The 20,553-nt window shown below is 34.0% G+C and overlaps 1 protein-coding gene across 4 annotated transcripts in view; it reads right to left on the minus strand.

The window, feature by feature from the left end:
• SPATA17 (spermatogenesis associated 17) overlaps positions 1–20,553 on the minus strand; it is an 87,251-nt gene that overhangs the window by 63,951 nt on the left and 2,747 nt on the right. For 3 of the 4 annotated variants that reach the window (XM_014876884.2, XM_088161165.1, XM_088161163.1), the window contains exons 2-5: positions 19,410–19,499; positions 18,393–18,474; positions 12,833–12,883; positions 7,165–7,268 (exon numbers count right to left, since the gene is read on the minus strand). In XM_014876884.2, the coding sequence (XP_014732370.2) occupies positions 7,165–7,268; positions 12,833–12,883; positions 18,393–18,474; positions 19,410–19,499 (327 nt within the window). The remainder of the gene's footprint in view (positions 1–7,164; positions 7,269–12,832; positions 12,884–18,392; positions 18,475–19,409; positions 19,500–20,553) is intronic. The other variant, XM_088161164.1, reaches the window with a different exon arrangement.

A 20,553-nucleotide genomic window follows, 5' to 3' on the forward strand; every position in this document is an offset into this window, starting at 1 on the left:
AAATGCTTTAAGTGAGTTGAGTAAATGGCACATAATATTTGTCATACTTCTAATGACCTAAACAGCTGAAGTGACTATGGCACATGAAAAATATTTATATACTTCTTCAGGAGTCTTTACTCTTCAAGTGGTAGAGCCCTTGCCTGATAACCTCGTATAGCCTGTATATAGATGGCCTGTCATGTCTCTACAATTAGATAAACCAGTACTGCTATAATGTAATCAGTTACAACCTGAAAATTATATTTTGAAAATCAAGTTTATTAATATGTAATCTTTAGGTAATCATATTTATCCTCCTAATTTACACAATATTTATGATAGTCTGCATGTCCTTGAAATCGGGAACAGGGACACTACACTATGAAAAAGTGGTCTAGCTGCTGGAGTTCATAAATTTTGTTCAGCTTTGGATGAGTTCAAAGAATTGCCATGTAAGAAAAGCCTTACAGAGGGAATTTATCTGATTATGGCAGTAATAATTACCCAGCTGTTTATTGCAGATAGAGAAATAATTCATGTAGGCAATAGGCCGTGGTGGCAATGACACTCCGCATTTAGTAAATATGCAAACTGTTCATTTCTAATTAACCAAGCTAGAGGATGCCCTTATTAAATGTATAAACTAAAAGTGCCTTCCTGACAAGTGATGAATTGTTACATTGCACAAACTCTTGCCACAGAATTACTGGAGTGAACTTGGGGCTTAACTTCATTAAGAGATCTTGTGAGATAGTTAAATGAGGATGGACAGCATAACAAGACCTACCTGACAGTCAATGATATGTTAGAGCTTAATGAAACTGTACCTCTTCCCCTTTTCAACTTATTTTACAGTGAAGATCCTACTTCACACAAAACAGAAGACTGTGAAGTCTGTCTCTATGAGACAGTTTAAAAGCCCAAGATTAGTCAGTCTTTGTACACAGAAAATGTTTTATGAGCTGTCAGTAATTCTAACAGACCTCTTACAAAATAAAAAATGTATCCAGACACTACAGCACCTTCAAAGCTCACAGGTATAGAACTATTGTTATCCTACAATATTGTGTTGTCAGGCCTATTTTATTCTACCTTCATTAAAACTAATCATCTACACCATAGACTATTTGTTCCAATGAGTACACACAGGGATCTCAGATTTCTTTCTACACATTCAGATTTAAAAAAAAAAATCTTTGGATATAAATGAAATGAGGCTTCATGTTGAATCCGTTGATGCTAATGGTGTGTTTACTGCTAAATAAAAATACATGAGAAAATATTGTCTTCATGTCATTGAAGACTTCAGTCTAAGCAGCTACTTACATTACTTACAGTGTTCATGTTTATTGCAAAACTTCAACTATTTACACAGAACTAGCAAAAAACATGGTAAAGACTCCTTCCACTCCTTGCTTAAGAGAGACATGGACAGAATAAAGCTCGTGGCATTTGAGCTGAATCTGTGTTGGAAATTAAGTTTACTGTGTAAACATAATGGTTCTTCCCTTAACCTCACTGTATTCAGAAAGTGCTTTCCCATGGAGTTAAAACAGGCCATTGACTGTTCTATAACTTTAGACACTTCATTTCAATTTCATTATCAACCCCAAAAGCTCATTTTTTATATCTTACCTATTCTAACAGAATCAGATGTGTGGCTGCAGAAGTACTCTGGGATCCTTGGTAAATTACAGTTTTCAGATTCCTAGAAATCTAGCAGTTATACTTAAAACCCTCTGGAAAAGGCATAGATGTCTTAAATTATGACCACTACAACTCCAAATTATTATTTAAATATGAGAAAGCATACTTGGCACTTGTCTCTATTTCTGAAGCTCACAGAGAAAGCTGACAGAATAAGTTTACGTCCAGAAAATTCAAATTACAGGTAAGTAGGTTGAAAAGCATAATGTATTTCCTATCTATATCTTTGAAGACAAGTGAAAAAAATGGGTTGAAGATAAAGTAGTTAATTAAACATCAAGTGAAAGACAACATTACAAAAATGAGGGTTTTATTGTTGTAAGAATTCTTAGGAGCTGTCTGAAAGGCTTTGGCACTAATTGAAAATAGACTACAGAATCAATTGCTTCTGCAGTCAATGATGAGGAACATTTTAATTGAATTATAAGACAATATATACATTCTTCAAAACACTTTGATGCTTCAGAAAATGGCCAGCACCTGGACTTATCTTTATCAAAAAGGAACAGACAGGTGGAGGCTGAGCAAATTCTCCTCATATTACTATGACAAAAAATAATTTATTTCAAGCCCACTCCATGGAAAACAGCTGTACCTCAAACGTTTTAAGAAGCCAAGTACTTGCCATGTTAAAAGAAAATACAATTCAGAAATGGTATAGTAATCTAGAATAAGATAGGTAATCTTACTTTTTTCCATACTGCATTCTCAGGCATATTTACAGAATAGCTAAAATTGGATTAGATCACTGGCAACATGTAAGTACTCTTTCATTTCACTCTTCATTAGGCTTATAAAAAATCGAGCTGCACAAATGATTGAGAATAAACATATTGGCAAGGAAGTGATATTTATCGCTTTGTATTATCTATTTCCCTGATGTGTCTTGAAGATCTGGAAGTTTTACTGATGACTGTGAAACTAAATCTGCTGATAGAACAGCTACTCAAACTTAGATCAAAGTCACGCTGTCCAGGGCCACTCACTACTAATGAAATAGTGGAAAGAAGAATTTGGTGTTGATGCTGCAAGTGTGTGAAATTCCTGATTTATAAACTCAACAATGTTTATGCAAACTATGATACTTATTAAAAGTAGACTCAGGCCTTAGTTTGCTATCTTTATGTCAGTGTTTATTCAGTAGCCAACAAAGTTGAACTATCTGCCTTGATTGCATATGAACCCCAATGTCAGTACTTTGCCACTGCTTTGTTAGTTTTCTGATACTGCTCTCTTTACCCAGTTCTGCACCTAGGGAAAAATTTAAATGGCACCATTCATCAGCAAATGGAGCAATACATCCCAAAATCTTGCCTCTACTTGCATACCTGACATATAGCAAGCTTCCTTTACTATAGTTTAAAGGCCAGTGAGTTGATAACCTCAGGCAAAGAACTGCAAGTTAATCACACAGTTGGACAACTGACATCATCCATAAATTCTTCGGATATAATGGCACCAGCATGCTAATTTATGTGAAGTGATGTCCATTTGCTTATCATGGACTGGAAACTGTTTCACATAAAACAAAATTCTAATGCATCATATGGAGTTATAGCTTATGCTAATTGATTTTGGCATACTTCCCCTTGTAACCATTTAGCCAGCTCTTGAAGATGGTAAATGCAGCTTTAAGAATGTTTCACAAGAAAGTATTTTCCCTTAAATTAAATACACTAACTGCATTGAGAAGTAATGAAATTTACTTTCATTCATATATTTATAAACTTCCAACTATTCCGTATTGAGATAGAATACAGTATATATTTGTACTTAAATAAAAATGGATGTCACACATGAAGATTTATTACTAAAATCTAAATAACAAAATATAGTAAAATAAACATTTAAGAGCAAGTTTCTTACTTGCTTCATTAATAACTTCCTATATCTTTTAGGCAAAAGAGAACTCAGGACTAATGAGCCCATTTCATCACTACACTGAAGTGAAACTGTACAAATGTTAAGAAAAATCTGAGTATGTCCTTATGTCTACAGAGTTTAGGGTTCAAATTTGCTCTTTTCCATCTCTGAAGGGATTCTTTCAAGCACTTCTCAACCTAATTCCTAGGGACTCTACTGGGGACACCAGCAGCCATCAGACCTAGTGGTTCTGTAACAGTGGGAAGTAATAGGAATGCTGGAGGAATTTAGCCAGTCTGGGAGCTAAAGCCAAGAGCCATCTTCAATTTGTACAAAGGCAGTGCCTTAAGTCTGTTAAGTCTAACAGTGCCATAACCAGTCTGTTAAGTGAGTGGGAACTCACACATAATATGACTATTATTATTTAATTATATTTTAGGTCAATTTCTGTTAAATCAATTTCTGTTAAACTTAATTACATTCCTCTATGGCTTTAAACTGGGGCAGCTTCTATTAAGTTTACTTTCTCCTGGGGCTTTCACACTAAAGACAAATGATAAAGGTCTGGCTACTAAATGAGGGCAGCTATTAAATAAGGACAGTTTGTATTAAAGCTAAACGGTAAAGATGTGGCTACTGGTTGAGAAAACCACTCAGTACAACAAGTGTCCTTTATTAAAAAACAAACAAACAAACAAACAAACAAACAGGGTAAAGGAGGAATGAGAAGTAAACAAACTTTGGTTAATAACTCTTTTAAGATATTTTTATAAGAAACATAAGAAACTTAACAGAATGTCCAAAGTTTCGTGAGAACTGCCTCTGAAGTTTCTCTTAGGAATGAGTGAGGGATGATTTGATATAGATTCCTCCTTAATGCAAGAGGAAAAAATTAGGCACAAAGCCTGACTCTGGTGTTCAAAAGATAGAAGATGATTTTAGATAGGTGTTGGCAAGTAAAAATTCTGCTAGTGTTACTCTAGAATAGATAAAACAGAGAACTATATGGTGTAGTTGAATTCAGAATTACATCATAATTCTAAAAAGAACAAATTGTAAACAAATTTTTGAAATTAAAAATATACTTTGCTTTTTTTGTGGGGGAGGCAGGAGACAGTTTCATGTATTCACATGAATTATTTCATGTTTCACATTGTGTTGCTTTATGGTGCTCTAGAGATGTGAAACACTCAAAGGCAGTCTAATCTGAGTGCACAAGTATATCAATCTCTCTGTCTATCAACAAGTTAATATCTATAATGATAATATAATTTTAATAAAGCCCAGCAATTTCATAAATGCATTCCTTCTATTTCTGACAATTTCTTGTCAGTGTAGAGTTGCAATAATTTTTATATGCAAAAATGTTTATGAACAGTGAGGTTAAATTTGTCCAGAGCCAATCTGATGGCTAATGAAAATATGAGGAGAATCTTTCCTCCACCTGGCTCAGTATTCCACATAAGAAACACAGTGGGCCACCTTGGGGCCAAAGTAGTTGGCAGTAACTTAGCCCAATGACAGGAAAAATCTGTTTGGCTGAGGGCCTACACCTAATCCTCACTAAACATCTGTTAGATTTCATAAGAAGAATGTTGAAGGTGATATACATATTAGTTTTCAAATGTACCCCAGTAAAGGGATTACTGCAGTGATTCTTGATTGCACTTGGGAACTCATGAATTTTAAAAACTGAAACAATAAGATCCATTTGTCCAAATTAGCTGAAAAATTAATTTTTCACTTTTTTAAACTGAAAAGATGTTGGGTGTTTCGGGTTTTTTTTCACCTGAAAGACATGTATTTCTGTGAACTCTGGAATACAAAACTCAAATTAGCAAAATATAATATATCAGTGCCAGGTAAGAGCTCACACAGACTAGTTTTGACACATTTTGATGTACCTGAAGTCATGCTGCTCATCTTGCCTGTTAAAGAGCACAGAATTGGTTCTTGGTTAAAATATCTATGTAGTGCATAGACTTTTTGGTTTCTAATAACCTAAACTAAAAACTAGTGAATTTGATCAACTTGTCGAAGTACTGAAAACCAAATATTTTTGTAGTCTTCTAAAGTTAGGTATACCCAGCATTGATCTATTGTGGGTGTGGAGAAATAAAATACAAAGCTCCAACCAATCCATGTTCATAGTGCAGCAGGAATACCACTTGCTATCTTGTTTTGTTGGCATACATCAAAGGTCAATCTAAACAAGTTATGAGCCATGGTCTAGGCTTAAGCAGGGAATGGAGAAGAGTGATAGAATGATTATGAACAGAGAAGCAGGTTATGTTTTTGCAGTTCAACCAGTGATATGGATTTTAAACCAGAGAAGTTATGTCTTAAATTATTTTCCAAAATTAGGTCTAGTCTTCCTAGGACTCTACCTTTTCAAGAAAAGAGAATATTTCGAGGATTTCAGACCACGAAGATACCATTGAAGCTATAACAGAATGTTTAAGTCTGGTTTTGCTGAGTTGCAACCTAATTTTCTGCACAGAATACACTTAAATTAATAATAATGAGAGATCAGAGGTAGGTGACTATCAGTGTGGTTCATTATAGGTAACAATGTAATGCCCAAGAAATAATGCTATGACAAAGAGGATGTAGCACCAGCTGTACTGTGGAAGAATAATATCATTAATAACCAACATACAAAGAAATTGGATAATCCTGGGTTTTTTCATATATAACTTGCATATGCTTCTTTATGTAACAGTCTTTGCCATGTGATTTAGACAAGATTTCTAGAAATACTGGTTTACTAGACTCCCTTATATTTCTGTGCTTGAGAAAGCAAAGATTTGTCTCAGACCTTCTGAACAGCAAACATGGATTTTGTCCAACAGCCTTCATTTACACTGAGAGAGGAATGATCATGGTCACCCAGCATATAGCCTGTTTGTTTCCACTGTTATCTGAGTAATGGTCATGGACCAGGATATCAAATCCACTAGAGGGAAATAATTACCTCTATTTTAGTGAGGTTTCAGCTTAAGTACAGGGAAAGACAATGGATGCATAGGAGAAATAGAATAAGAACATAGAGCAACAACAGTTCTAGACAGAAATCTGACAGGCTATTGGTTGTCTTCAGTAACTATGAAAAGAATCTGCTTCACTGAATCCACACCAGTATCTTTCCCAATTAATATTCATAGTATGGCTCATGTATGAAACTTAAATCCAAATCTGCCCTTGCATTCATTGTCAATAATCCATATTCAAAACAAATTAGAAAAAGAAATTTTTGGTTAGCTTATGTATACTGAGAAAAAAAATCTAGTTCAACAAACCCTATTTAGGGCATAATAACCTATGAGTTCTGAGCATAGGTGAAGAGCCAAATCCATTTTTATTAAACCAGTACCCAGAGCACACCTAATTAATTCAAAGAAATTATTCTGAATTCATAATAGTGTAAATGAGAACAGAATGTGGTGCAACATGAATAGGCACAGGATAAAGAGAATGATGGCCGATAGATATATGTATTTGACAATGGAGGTGAACCTACACTCAAAGAAATAGTTTAATTAGTGCCACAAACTTTCTAAAAATAAAATAAGAGCAAATGAATGCTTTACCACATGGAGCTTTTATCTTTACCTGACAAGCTCATTATTCACAGAAACAGCTTCCAGGTATTTCTTCAGTGCATAAAAATTATGGATATATTTCCGAACATAATAGCCTCGCCACATTTTCTGGATCTGGAGGAAATAAATATTTGCTTAGTATATTTCAAATCAAAAGTTTTCATGCATATCAAATATATGTACTATATCCCAAGTACCTTATTCCTTAAAAGTGATACCTAGTCGAAGCATCAATGGTAAGTTTCAATTAAGAAAATTAGTCTAGGTTGTAACATCCTGTAGCACTGAGTCACCACCTCACCACCTTTCCTGTTACACTTTCACCTCTGTGCTCTGCAAAGGTGTAAACTCAATAAAAACCTTCCCAGGAATTCAATGAATCAGACTTTCTGGAAAATTCATTTATAAACTGCAGTTCTTTCATCTCCATAACAAAATGATTCATGTCTACTTGCTCCACATTAGTTTCACTCTTCTCAAGAAACACTACTTTTTTGCATAACAGAGAAAGCCTAACCTAGAGAAAGCATAACCTGGAGAAGAAAAGCTCTTTATCTGTAGCTAGTTATAAAGTTGTATTACAAACAGAAATTAGGTAGCATGCTCCACCAAAAAGGGTTAATATTTTGGTGCATCAGTTGGGGAAAAAAAAGGAAAAAAAAAAAAAAGGAGGAACAAAAAAATGAAAGAGCAGGGAAAAAATACTTAGTCTACCCAACTTTCCCCAAGAACTGATTTCAACAAATGTTTAAACCTCTGATACTTGAAAATTCTAATCATGATGCTTCTGAAACCATTACTTGTTGACCAGCTATCTGCTTTTTGGCATGGCAAAGTAAGCATTAAGAATGGACAATTAAGCATTGGAATGTGCTGCTCAGAGAGCTGGGGGAGTCACCATCCCTGAAAGAGTTTGAGAAACAAATGAACATGGCATTTAGTGCCATGGTCTAGTTGACATGGTGGTGATCATTCAAAGGTTGGACTCTAGAGGCCTTTCAGGACCTAAAGGATTCTGTAATTCTGTGATTCTGTAATTAGGTAAAAAGCAAGCAGGACTGCCATTTGGTGAGTTATATTTATCCCTATGCCACGACATGTAGAGGTGAAAGATGTAACTTGCTCTATTCAGTCATCCTGAGAGCTGCTCTTGCTTCTGATTTTCCTTACCATAAGAGGTCAGTGTACTCTGGATCTCTACATCTGAAAAACAGAGTAAATATCTTTTCCTCTCTTCTCCGGGTCTAGTCCCTCCATCTTTACATTCTTCCATCCTTGAACTTTTTATTAATTTTCCTGCAAAATATTCCTTGCTTCCTTCATTGCATCTTGTCGTCAATATTTTTTTCTACTTTAATCTCCCAATTGTTATCTAGTCTGCGGCACCTTCATTTGCTCCAACATCCACCTCTTTGACCCTTACAGTTTTGAAAACTTAAAAGACATAACAGGTAAAAGGCAGAATCTACATTTAAAAAGCAAGAAGTTGGAGGTTTTACTATCCAGAAGCTACTCTCCTTACCTAAATGCATAGAAGAATAAAATGTTGCAATATACCAAGAACTATCATTTTCCTGTGGGCCCCTAGCTACCAGACTTTTCAAGAACTTAAATACTTCAGTGTATCTATAAGGAACATTTTTTTTTCTTTACATCAACCTTTCTCTTTCCAGAACCAAGAGATTACTGTTTTTAAGTGGAGTGAAATTCATATGTCTGTGCTATTTGGCTTTTTTTCTTAGCCTACCTCTTTCTAAACACCTTTCTTAAATAAAAAGGGGGGGGCGGGAGGAGAGGAAGAATGTAATGGGTTTTGTGTTTGATTCAGGAAGAAGGCAAATTTAGAAAGATGCCAATTGCCCAGATTATCAGTACCATTGCACTCAGTAATTTCAGAATCTTTGTCATCAAGTCTAGGGAGTGCCCTTCAGTAACATGCTAAATTCTCTCTACCAGTCCCAGTGCAGTCCAATTCTGTTCTACTGTGAAAACTAATAAAAGGTTTTGCAATTTTTCCACCTGCAGATTTTACTGGATCCATCTAAAAGGAGACCAATTAAAACAGGGCTGAATATTTCACACTTTGGCACCATTTTGCATACACAAACCCCCAAACACTACTCTTTAAAGTAAAAACCAACATTTAGCCTCAACTGATGGCACCTTAGGGTACAGTTATGATTGTCTTTTTATGTGAGATTTAACAAGAGAATAAGAATCACAGAAAAGCTTTCAGTAATTCTTTGAGGTATGTGTTAGTTATTAAAAATAAGAGGATATTAACTTCCAGTGTTAATATATTCTTCCATTTCCCCTTTGTGCACCAGAATGGATTTTCTTCCCTTCCCAAATAAGACTTGAAACTGATTTCAAAAGTTGTATTTTTTTAACCTACATGCTGTTATTTGTTTGTAATTTTTTGTTTGTTTGTTGGGGTTTTTTGGTTGAATTTTTTTGTTGTTGTAGTTTTTGTTGTTGTTTTTTGTTTTGTTTTGTTTTTAGGTTTTGGTTGGGGTTTTTTTTCGAATGAAAGGGGTTTGGACCTCTAGATATTGTTATAGTATGAATAAAAAAGAGTTCTGGGAACAAGAAAGGTTCTAGACATGCAGCTTTGTACTAGGTGATAGTACATTTTATATTCTTTGCAACACTACTTTCTCATACACAAGCTTATTGGGTTAAAAAGGAAAAGAGAAAGAGCAGAGAATGAGTATGCCTTCAGAGATCTGGGATTAAGCAAAATCCTTTGCATGTGAATAAGGATCTTAGCTTTGTTTTTCTGTTTGGCTTCAAAATTTCTTAACAAGAGCAACTTGGCTCCCATATAGCCATGTGCTCATTAATGCAGGATTATGGTCCCTTTGAAACTCTTTCTGACAGTCTTCACCTCACAGTTATAAATGCAGAACTGGATATTTCTGGGTTAAGGATCAAAACTCATACTGAAAGACAAAAGGCTCAAATAGTATAAAGCTATAATTACCTCCAATGGGCTCAGTGTACCAATTAAATGCTGCACTCTACCTTTATTTACACCACTTTCTGTTCAGAATGAACTCACTGATTCCAACTGAATGAAACATAAGCAAGAAAAACTGCATTGAGTCTCAAATTATTTTATGCCTGATTTCTGTTTCCCTAATACTGTATGTCAGAGATCCCAAAACCGAAGACTAATTTTTTTTGGGAAGACCACTTTATAAAAAGCTTCTGATGATGCTCATATTTTCAATGTGAAAGTTCTAAATGTTTGCTTTTATAAAGAAGTATAGTGTTACAACAGCATTTCTTTTTAATTCCAAGGTGAATGTTTGAAAAATTCTTGAAAAAGAAGAGACAAGTGTGTGTATGTCCTTCAAAGTAATTAGCAAGTTTCAACAGTGATTGGTACAAAACAATTATTGTCATTGATCAGCACTGAACAGATAATTTTAAACAAAGTCATTGTGTGCTCAGCAGATTACAGCTTGTTAACGGGCAAGTTCTAAATGACCTCTTAAGCTAGTCAAATCAATGATGCATATTCCTCATTAAGTAACATCAAAATGTAAGTGGTCTTATAAATAATGTTTATTTTAAGCACTAAAACAAATGGCAAAACCTTGATATATCAAAAGCCATCTGCTCACGGAATTTATTTTTTTTTTGCCACAGGATTACTTCTGTTGCTGAAAATTTACAGCAACCTTAAATCTTTTCAGAGAGAGAATCATATTCTGCCGCACAACTGAAACTGATTTAAACAAGATCTCTGATTTAATTTTAAAGGTAAAACTAATAGCTCTGATTACAAACAAATGCAATCCAGAAGGACAAGATATGTAGACTGGCTTCAAAACTATGAACATGTGTATGCTCTCAATGATATGTGAAATGCCAAAACGGAAACTGTTTTTCTAAAGAGTGACTATAAACTGAACTAAGTAGTTAATAATACCATGAGACAAAACCAAGTGGTTAAATTGAAAAATATACACAGTTATATTTTTAGAACACTGAGTTATATTAATCATGAATCAAGTTCATGATATGTGAATATAAGGAACTTCTGGCTTAGAAAGCCAAAAGTTTGAGCACACATCATCTATGCAAAAACTCGACAGGTCTGACTTGCTATTGGACCTTGGTTAGTTCTTCAAGAAACACACAAGAGAAAAAAAACCCAAAAGCATTCAGTGTTTCAGATTGGTAGCATTTTAAGCCTGCTCTGCAGATATGGCTGCACAAAATTTAGATAGAGGAAATCAGATTCTGACATTTGCAACTAAATAAAGATCTGTTCTATTGTTTTCTACTGATTTAAATTTCCATTAAAAGAAAAGGACATGACTGAAAAAATGTCACTTTGAAGATTTATATCACCTAATGATTCAACATTATATTTCCATTACAAATGAATGGGAACACATTCAATTTCTTTTAAAAATGAAAGACCAAATGCAAAACTCCATTTGACTAGAATACATAATTACCCCTGAAATTTAGTCTCCAAATGTCTTCTGAAAGTACAGAGGCAACTTTTAAGAGCCGGCTTACATCTTATGTTTTCTAACTGATCTCAGCTGAAAGAGTAAACAGCATTTTTCCACTGTGGAATACTTCCATTCTAGCTAAGTAAGGAATGAACTATAACAACAACAAAAAGTGACATTTGTGAGGTATTAAGCTGCTGTTAAACATCTTCAGTTCTTTAACATGCACCAATTGATAGATTCTACTTTGTGCCTTTGAGAGAACCAGAACTAAGCAAAACACCTGATGAGTGCAGATCTGTTGACTGAGTTATCCTGGATTCAGAGTCAACAAAATTAAAATCCATTCTGAGAATCTTCTTACTCGACACGAGTTTCCCTGGGTTAATCTCCATTGTCACCATATTCCTACATTTGGTAGAATTCAAAAGGTAAGGTGCCTGGCCTAAAAAGATACAGGCTTCTAAAGTAAAGCAGTTTTATATCACAGAATGAAAGAAATAAGTAACATAAAAAGACTTCATCCCAAAAATAATTTAATGTTTTTTCCCATATTTGTTTTACATATTTTTTTCAAGTGCAGTTTCAAAGTTCAGGGGAAAAAAAGCTAGTTTCTAATTAAATATGTTTTGCAGATTCACCCACAACAAACTTCATTTGCTGCAGATTCATTCAAGTTCAAGGTTTGTTTATGCTCTTCTTCATCTAGGAAAATTCACTCCTAATGAGATCAGTTCAGTTCCACCTCTATGTTTAACCAATGAAATTCTTCTGTGCTCTCTAGCTCTCGAGATCCAATACATCAAATGTCATGTACTAACAAGAGAAAAAGCACAGCAACATCACAAGCTTAAAAGCCCTGTAGTTTGTTAGAATTTTAAATATATGTCTACATTTGTAGAACAAATGTTGTTACATTTGTAAGAACACTGGCAGATAGAATGTTTTTATCAGTATCATACATGATAAGGTGCAATGGGCATTTAATTTGGGCAAGACACATTCAGGTATCTCAAATTCAGCTACAGTTTTCACATACAACCCTGACTACTCAGTGTAACTTTAATTTTTAACTATGTAGTATTTCCTGCTGTTGCCATCAGCATATCAATTAAGTGTATATTATTCTGCTTTGCTCATTTTATTAAAAGCAAATTCGAAGCACAATTGACTTTTCATTTGTTTAACAAGTGAAGAAATATTTACCCTGACAGCCATTTCATTGTAGAATTTCAGCTTCCTAATAAAATATGCTCTCTGTGAATCAAGAAAAAAAAAGAAGATTGCATATATTTCAGTTACACAAAGACAGTCCTGCTATTTTTACATATAAAAGATAAGAATCTTTATACATAATACATAATAAGAGTTCTAGGCTTAGAGAGAATAAAATCAAACTTTGTATTGAAGAGATAGGCTTCCTAATACATAATGCAGGCTTAACCAGAAAAATCTATGGTAGTCAAACTAGGAGCTAATGGAGATATATGATCATAAAATGCTCTCCGCTGAGTTTGATAATCAATGGTGCTCTACTGAGAGTAGAATAACAAAGCAGAAATATTCACAAGTGCTGGTGACATGTAGTATTGTATGATTTATTCACTGGGGTTCTTTTAGCCAAAACTCACAGAAACATAAAAGGAATTCATATTTCAAGATGTCTGGTTTAATGAAAAATTCAGAGAAATGCTGTCTTCAGTCGAAATCGTTCAAGGATACGGATACAGTGATGGAGCAAAATTGTGCCTTCCAACCATCTGTACTAAATGTTATGTACTTAGCTGCCTCTCGAGTAATCGTTGGGAATTTTGTTTCATTTAATATTCATTTTAACATCATAAAATCATAAATACAATGATACCATGTTACAGTGAATCCCCTGATATAGAAAACATTTCCTGAAGTCCTGGTTTCCTTCCAATAAAGTAGAATTCCTCTCATAGTGAACGAATCCCCTATTATACTAAGCAATCACTTGGCATCATAGGTTATTTTAATGGATACATCACTTTAAACTAAGCTTTCACATCTGTTCCGCCCTCTAATTACAAATGCAAAATGAACATAATTCACAATTGTATCATAAAAAGTAAAATATAAGTACTTTGAATGCAAGAGTATGTCCTTTATTTAGCACAACATGCAGCTTTTATGTGTTTCTCATGTTTTAGACACAAATCAAAGGCAAAAGTGCTTTCCCCTGATATAGTGATTTTCTCCCCCATGGCAAACAGGAATTCACTATAAAAGGGTTTCACTGTAATTAGTGTTATTTGAATTGCCTAGTCTGATCCAAAGCAAATTGTCTGTGGAGAGCAGCAGGACTGGATTATTTATCAACAGTCTGGGCAATTAAGAAACAGTTGGCTGCAATATGTTATTTACAAATGAACACAATGATGCTACTTCATTTTAAATTCTCTTTCTTCATTACATTAAGCAAGGCATATTTCCTGCAGTTTAATTAAGGTGCATTTTAAATGCTCACTTTAATATCATACCAATCTACTAATAACGGAAACAGTACAAAATATATTTCTTATCTGAAAGGAAATTGCAGAATTGTTAAAGTTCAAAGAAGTTCCACGCATACGTGTGGATGTGTATACATACACATAGATATACACATGTATATATTCAAGGGAATATCTACCCCAAATGTACATATTAGAATAAATAATGGACTGTCTCTCTCCCCTTTATTGTCCATAAGTATTTACTGAGTGATACTAACTCTAGATAGCTAATAATGGATTGAAATATAGTTTGCCTGATTTAAGCATATCCCTAAACTTCTCGATTAAATTGATAAAATTTTGGGTTGCAGCTCATCTTTTCTTTCTTTGGAAGGGAATATAAGAATTACCACACCACCAAATAGATAAAATACATTTTAATGGAAGCTTAAAATGTTCCTAAGCTTAAAAATATTCAGCAGATTTCTGTCCATCAGTGATTAAACGAAACAATTTTACATCTTTTTGTTTATTCTTCTCATACTTGAAGGCTGCGAGCACTTTGGTCTGACTGCATCCCATTTCATTGAAGAACATAAATTGGAGACCTAATATCATTATATCATCCATACTGAGAGACAATATGAGACCACTTTGACTCTGAGCTTGGACAAGTATTGAAGAGCTCTGTCCACTGTTCACAGTCAATGGCAAGTAAGGTCTGATCTTGCACACCCCACTAAGGTGTGAGGAATCCAGGCCTTACTCCACCACCACTTAAGAGAGTCACTCAAAACAAGAAGAAGTTACACATTCCTACTCTTTACTCTTTTACTCTTTTACTTTTTTTCTTGCTCTAAATCACAAGTCTCCCAAATGCAGAACTGCTCATGCAACTGTCCTACAATCTTATTCTTGCACGAAAAGCCAAAGGCTATGTCACCATCTAGGTTTTTTGCAAACTTATTTGCCCTCTGTTTTCTAGTCCTGATTAGAAATTTCTGCTATTACAAATGATAAAGAAGATGTTCATTAATATTCACAAAAACAGAGTAAAAATTTAGTGTTTCAACCCAAGCCTACATTTACATACTCTCCTAATAAACAAAAGATTCTTCAGGTCTGAACTGGGACTTGCTTGTCCAGAAGACTATTTTCTTATGCTGAAGTGGAATTTCATGCAGTTCAGCCCATGTCCATTGGATTGCTCCTCATTTTTTCACTATGTGCCAATTCAAAGGTAACACTGCCAGGTTGACTCTCTGGGAAGAATTACTTTCCCATCTCACCCATGTGCCACCTCTACTTCTGAGCCAGGATGTCTTTGTCTTTGCCATGAGGTCTGATGTTAATATACAGGCCTTCCTACCAGGTTACCTTAAGTCTAGGCTTTCAAAATATATTTGAAGACTTATATACATAAATTTTTGTATTAATTTCTCCTTTTGTATTTAAAAACTTGGTTGGGGATCATCTACAAATTTGCTCTGATAGGTGTCTTTTTTTGCTTTAAAGAGTTAATGCAAAATGACAAATTCAAAGAGAACCAGGAATCTGATGGAGCTTGAGAGTGAGATCGAGGTTAAGAGAAGGAAGCAACACATGATCTAAATCCCAAATGGGGTCATGGTGTGTTGTGTGGAGTTTTGTAGAGCAAATGGGCACTTGTCTCATTCCTATTGAACTGGAACTATTTAAAACTGGTTGTTGACTTGAAGTTAAATCACTTAGGGTGGTGTCAAACTATATAACATAAAATATTCACTTTCCTCAACTGCATCTCCTTCCAAAGCAAACTGAAAATATGGCCATAATGCATACCAGCTTCATATATTAATGAAATACTACAATTCCCTTTGCTTTAGAAAATGATTCCTTGGCTCTAAGAAAATAGTAATAAAGAAACAATGATGCACAGTTTGCTTCCTGTTTTGGTGTTTGCCTGGTTCTAAAATTCATACCTTCCTGTAGGTCATGCAAATTTCAGAGTCCAACACAATCAGTGTAACCAAGTTACTAAGAAAACTGTAGGAGGCAGTTCTTAATTTTAGCTTGAGATTAATTAGAAAACAAAGTTTTATATCAAAGCACCAATATTTAGAATAGAAAGGCAGATAACTTTAATCATATAAATGCCATCAATAATTCTTAGGGGTTTTTTGGGTGTTTTTGCCAAATATATATCTTAATAATCAAAGGAAGAGGCACTAGAGGAGAATCAAATGAAATACTAGTGGCAATGCACATATGGGCAACCAATCTGATGAGCCTCAGCCTTTGTTATTTTCCGCATCAGTACCATTCACATTTCACAATTTTGAATATAATCATTAAAATGATTTATTATCAAGCAATCATGGGTATTTTGTGCATATGCTTTGCCTTGTTTGCTGGCAGCAGATACCAATCCAATCATTATCAGCAGACAAATTTTAAAGTGACCAGTGTATTTAAGAACTATCATGCCAAATGCATCATTGTGTTTCATAGCCAGGAGTCATTACAACAGTTACTAGCAAGAGTTTATTGCAAACATTGCCTGATCCTTTAACTTGAAAGTTAAGTTCAGCTGCTGAGATTTTGCTTTTTACATATTCCAAGTTCAGACATTAATTGAGTAAAGATAGTAAAACAACAAATATAAGGTATTAATTCATACTTTATACTTAAGTCCACCCCAAAACACACTGAATACAGCAGTCCAAAGGGAGTAGAATGTGCCCTTTTATCTGATACTTGTGTGGTACTCCAGTTGGCCTCCAATTAAGCTGTCCTACTTAGTCTTCTCCAATCAAAGAGATGGCAAGAAATAAACATAGTGTTTGAGGAAAAAAGATCATTTCCTGTGCTGATTACTGTAAAATTTGTAAGCTTTCTAATGAGATTCTCCTCTTCTAGAGCCCTGGCTGGCACTGGGACCCAGAAGTTGGATGATTTCATGATGTGATTTAGATTCTATGTATTAAGTTGCAGAATTTTTTGTCCTTCATTGTTCCACAGACTTCAGATTTGGCAAGTTTTTCAGTTACGTCTATTTGAAGAACTAAATACACAAAAGGCTTTATTGATTAAAGACTTTTTACTTTTCAGAATTATGTTCAAGAACAGAAAGCTGAGGGGAGTTCATGATATTAGTTGTCTTAGATTTGTGATTACAGGAAACCTGTTTGATCACATTGATTCCTTTCTTTCCTTGTCCCAGGGACTGCAGAGATCCTTTCTTTTCATTAACAAATTTTAAGATAGTTTATCATGTCTCTCTTCTAAAGAAGCTTTCTTAGACTAAACAAACCTTCCTTAGACTCAGGAACAATATTCAGCTGAAGTCCTACTTTTTTCAAAACAGAACCCATGTAACCATACAGCTATCTATTCTCGAATTACTGTTAGAAGATGAGTGGAAACCACAGACTGAAAGGATGGCTCATCATTTATTAGTTAAGCAGTTAGTAAGTTGGAAGAGAGAAAATCTTTACATAGATTACTGGTAGACTTGGGAAAAAAAAAAAGATCTTTCAGGTACTCGAGTCCTGCTGCTTGAAAACATAGTTTAGTTGGGAGTATGAACTTTGGTCTGTAATATATGGTTTCTTATAGCTCTTTTTTACTTCTTGGATTGTCTGTTTTAACTTAAAAACAGCAATTTAACAAAATCAATCAAGAATAAATGACTAACAAGCTTAACATTACTGTAAAACATTAACATAAATTGATAAATTAGTGAAGTAAACCACATATTTTATGTTAAATTATATTCTTTTTAGTCCCCTAAACCTGTTAACAGAGGTTTTAGTTTGTGTGTTATCACATACTTTCATTCTCTTTAGGTCCATCACAGGAATTATCTTGACTGTGATCTGCTCTGTGCCTTAAGGCAAAACCTCAAATACTTCAAGGTTCATTAAGTAAGAAATTTAAACCACTAAAACATAAAATAGCAATGTGCAGACACATTGGCTTATTTTATTTTCAAAATTGAAAGTTCTACCAGGAAAAAAAAAAACATGCATCTTGTAAAGGTCCAACCCTGCAATTAGCATGGTGTGGGCAGACTTCTGCATGAGCAGATCTCATTGTTGGTTTGGGGACCAACACTCCAGAGCTGCAAACACCTAAACACTGCCTTAACGTGACTGTTATGAGTAGGCTTGCTGAAATTAATGGTGCTTTTCATTACAGTAAAGTTCAGTGTGTGTCTGTGTGTATAGAGGATTGAGTTTTGGCTTTTTAATTTCATGATGAGTGAATGAATTATTCATACATATTCTACAAATAACCAAACAAAATTTTTAAAAGTACTTTTCTACCTCCACTACTTCTCTGAAGTTTTTTCTTCTTAGATAACCTCTCCACCATTTCTGTATCAAAGTTGCCATTTTGCTCAGATGTCTAAAATGAAACATATTAACAAAACAATTAGTTTTTCAGACTTCAGACCTATTAACTTTTCATAATAATAAAAATAAATGCAGTGTATCATGCATCATACAAATGACCACTACAAGCATACTTTATACATATACATATAAACATATGCACACACACATAGACCATTATATACAATATATTTATTCATGCACACATACTTTTGTTTTTGGAAAACATGGGTTACTGCAAATTTACCTGTATACTATTAAAAAAGCTTAATGAAAGAGCCTTAAAAATTAATTTGCATAATAAATTGTTTTATTTTCATGGTTTTAACCAACAAATCTGACCAGTTCAGGATTTTTCTGTCATATGCAACATTTTCACAGCTGTACCATTTTTAACTATTTCACAAAACCTATTGACACTTGAATTTTTAGATACTTTATTCACTTTTAGACACCTTTTTGCTTTTATATAATTACACATAGATTAATTGTGAATATTTATTTTGTCCTTAATTAATTTATTTATTTATATATAGACATATATGTTGCTTCTAAAAATTTCATCGTTGATGTCATATAAAATTTTGCAGGCTATTCTATGATTCTATATGAAAAGTCTCTGAAACAGCATATCCAAGGGACATCTATTTGTTTCTTTTTCATCCAGACACAACAAGATTTCTTAAACAATGCTGTGTATCTATTCTGAAGATAAGTTTCATGCTTTCTAGCATCATGCCTTTTTAATTGTACACAGTTCTGAAAGTCAAAAATTATTTCTTACAATGCCACAGCATATATTTAATTCTGCTGAAAACCTGGATAACAGTTATTGCCTTCTTTTTTTTTTTTAATGCTCCAATTTTATTAAAATCGAGTAACACCATGAGAAATTTAGAGGAAAAACTGAACATTAAAACATGCATTAAGATAGGTTTAATATACTACCTCAGATAGGCTCGGACTCTGCATGCTCGAAACCAGCGCTGGATCTTGAGAGCAGCTACGTACTTTGTTTTTCTGTCTTCATCTATAGCTCTGAAAATATAAAAGTAGTGATACTTCTCAGCATGGTAATGTAGAACCAAAGCAAAAAAAATTATTCTAAATATGTTTTATTGTTGTATCTTGGGATCCTTTTCACCAGGTTTTTCACTTTTAATTCTACTAAATCAGTGGTAGCACAGAAAAACATAATTTTCATTAGCTGTGTAGTACAAAGGTAACAAAGAATATTGCAGCTGGTAGAGGATATAAGTTTTGGGAGTGGGCATTTCTTATTCCCATACAATACTTAGATACATGTCACCATGTCACATGGACTTCTTCCATTGTAGGTGAAATATGTGAATAATGCTTTAATGATAATTAGGCCTGAGTTATAACAAAAATCACACAACAGTATAAAATCGTGAATCTACAGTTTTTGTGACAAAGCTAAAAGTCATGTAAGGAAAACCATGAATCTAAAAGAGATTAAAGAAATATATTGTTAGTCTGGAAGAGACTTCAGGGAGTTCAGGAAGAAATCATTACCATTATGAGTTTCAATGCTGAGGGGTAGAACTCAGCTATGAGACCACCTCTAGCTTTTATTCTTCTTTTCTTTTTCTTTTTCTTCTTCTTGTTTGTTTAAAAATGTCGGTAACTGTCAAGTCTTTGAACTTAAAATTAAATTTTAATTTTCATGGATTTTTATTCTTTCCCAGTTTTATTAGGAACATACTCACCAAATTCTTCAATTTGTTACACCTGAAAAAATAACTATCAGGTCACTATTAGTTAGTTTTCTTAATTAGCTCTCCTAACATAGTTCCATGTCAACATTAATTGCCTCAGTAAATACCAACAAGATTATTGTTTATCTGATAAATTAGGATTATCCTCATTATATTTCTGAAAATTAAATGAATTGCAGATTTACTACCAGAGATCAAGAAACATTAGCTCCACTCATATCATCTGGTGCACCATGTGCTCTCAAATCACATTAAATGGGCACAAATTTTCACTGTCTGATGTGCATCAGACATTCTCAGTGCCTGAAAACTCTGAGAAACAGGCTTTTTAACCTAAAATCACAAAACTAACA

This window comes from Sturnus vulgaris, chromosome 3 (assembly GCF_052056855.1).
Source record: "Sturnus vulgaris isolate bStuVul1 chromosome 3, bStuVul1.hap1, whole genome shotgun sequence".
NCBI classification, from domain to species: domain Eukaryota; kingdom Metazoa; phylum Chordata; class Aves; order Passeriformes; family Sturnidae; genus Sturnus; species Sturnus vulgaris.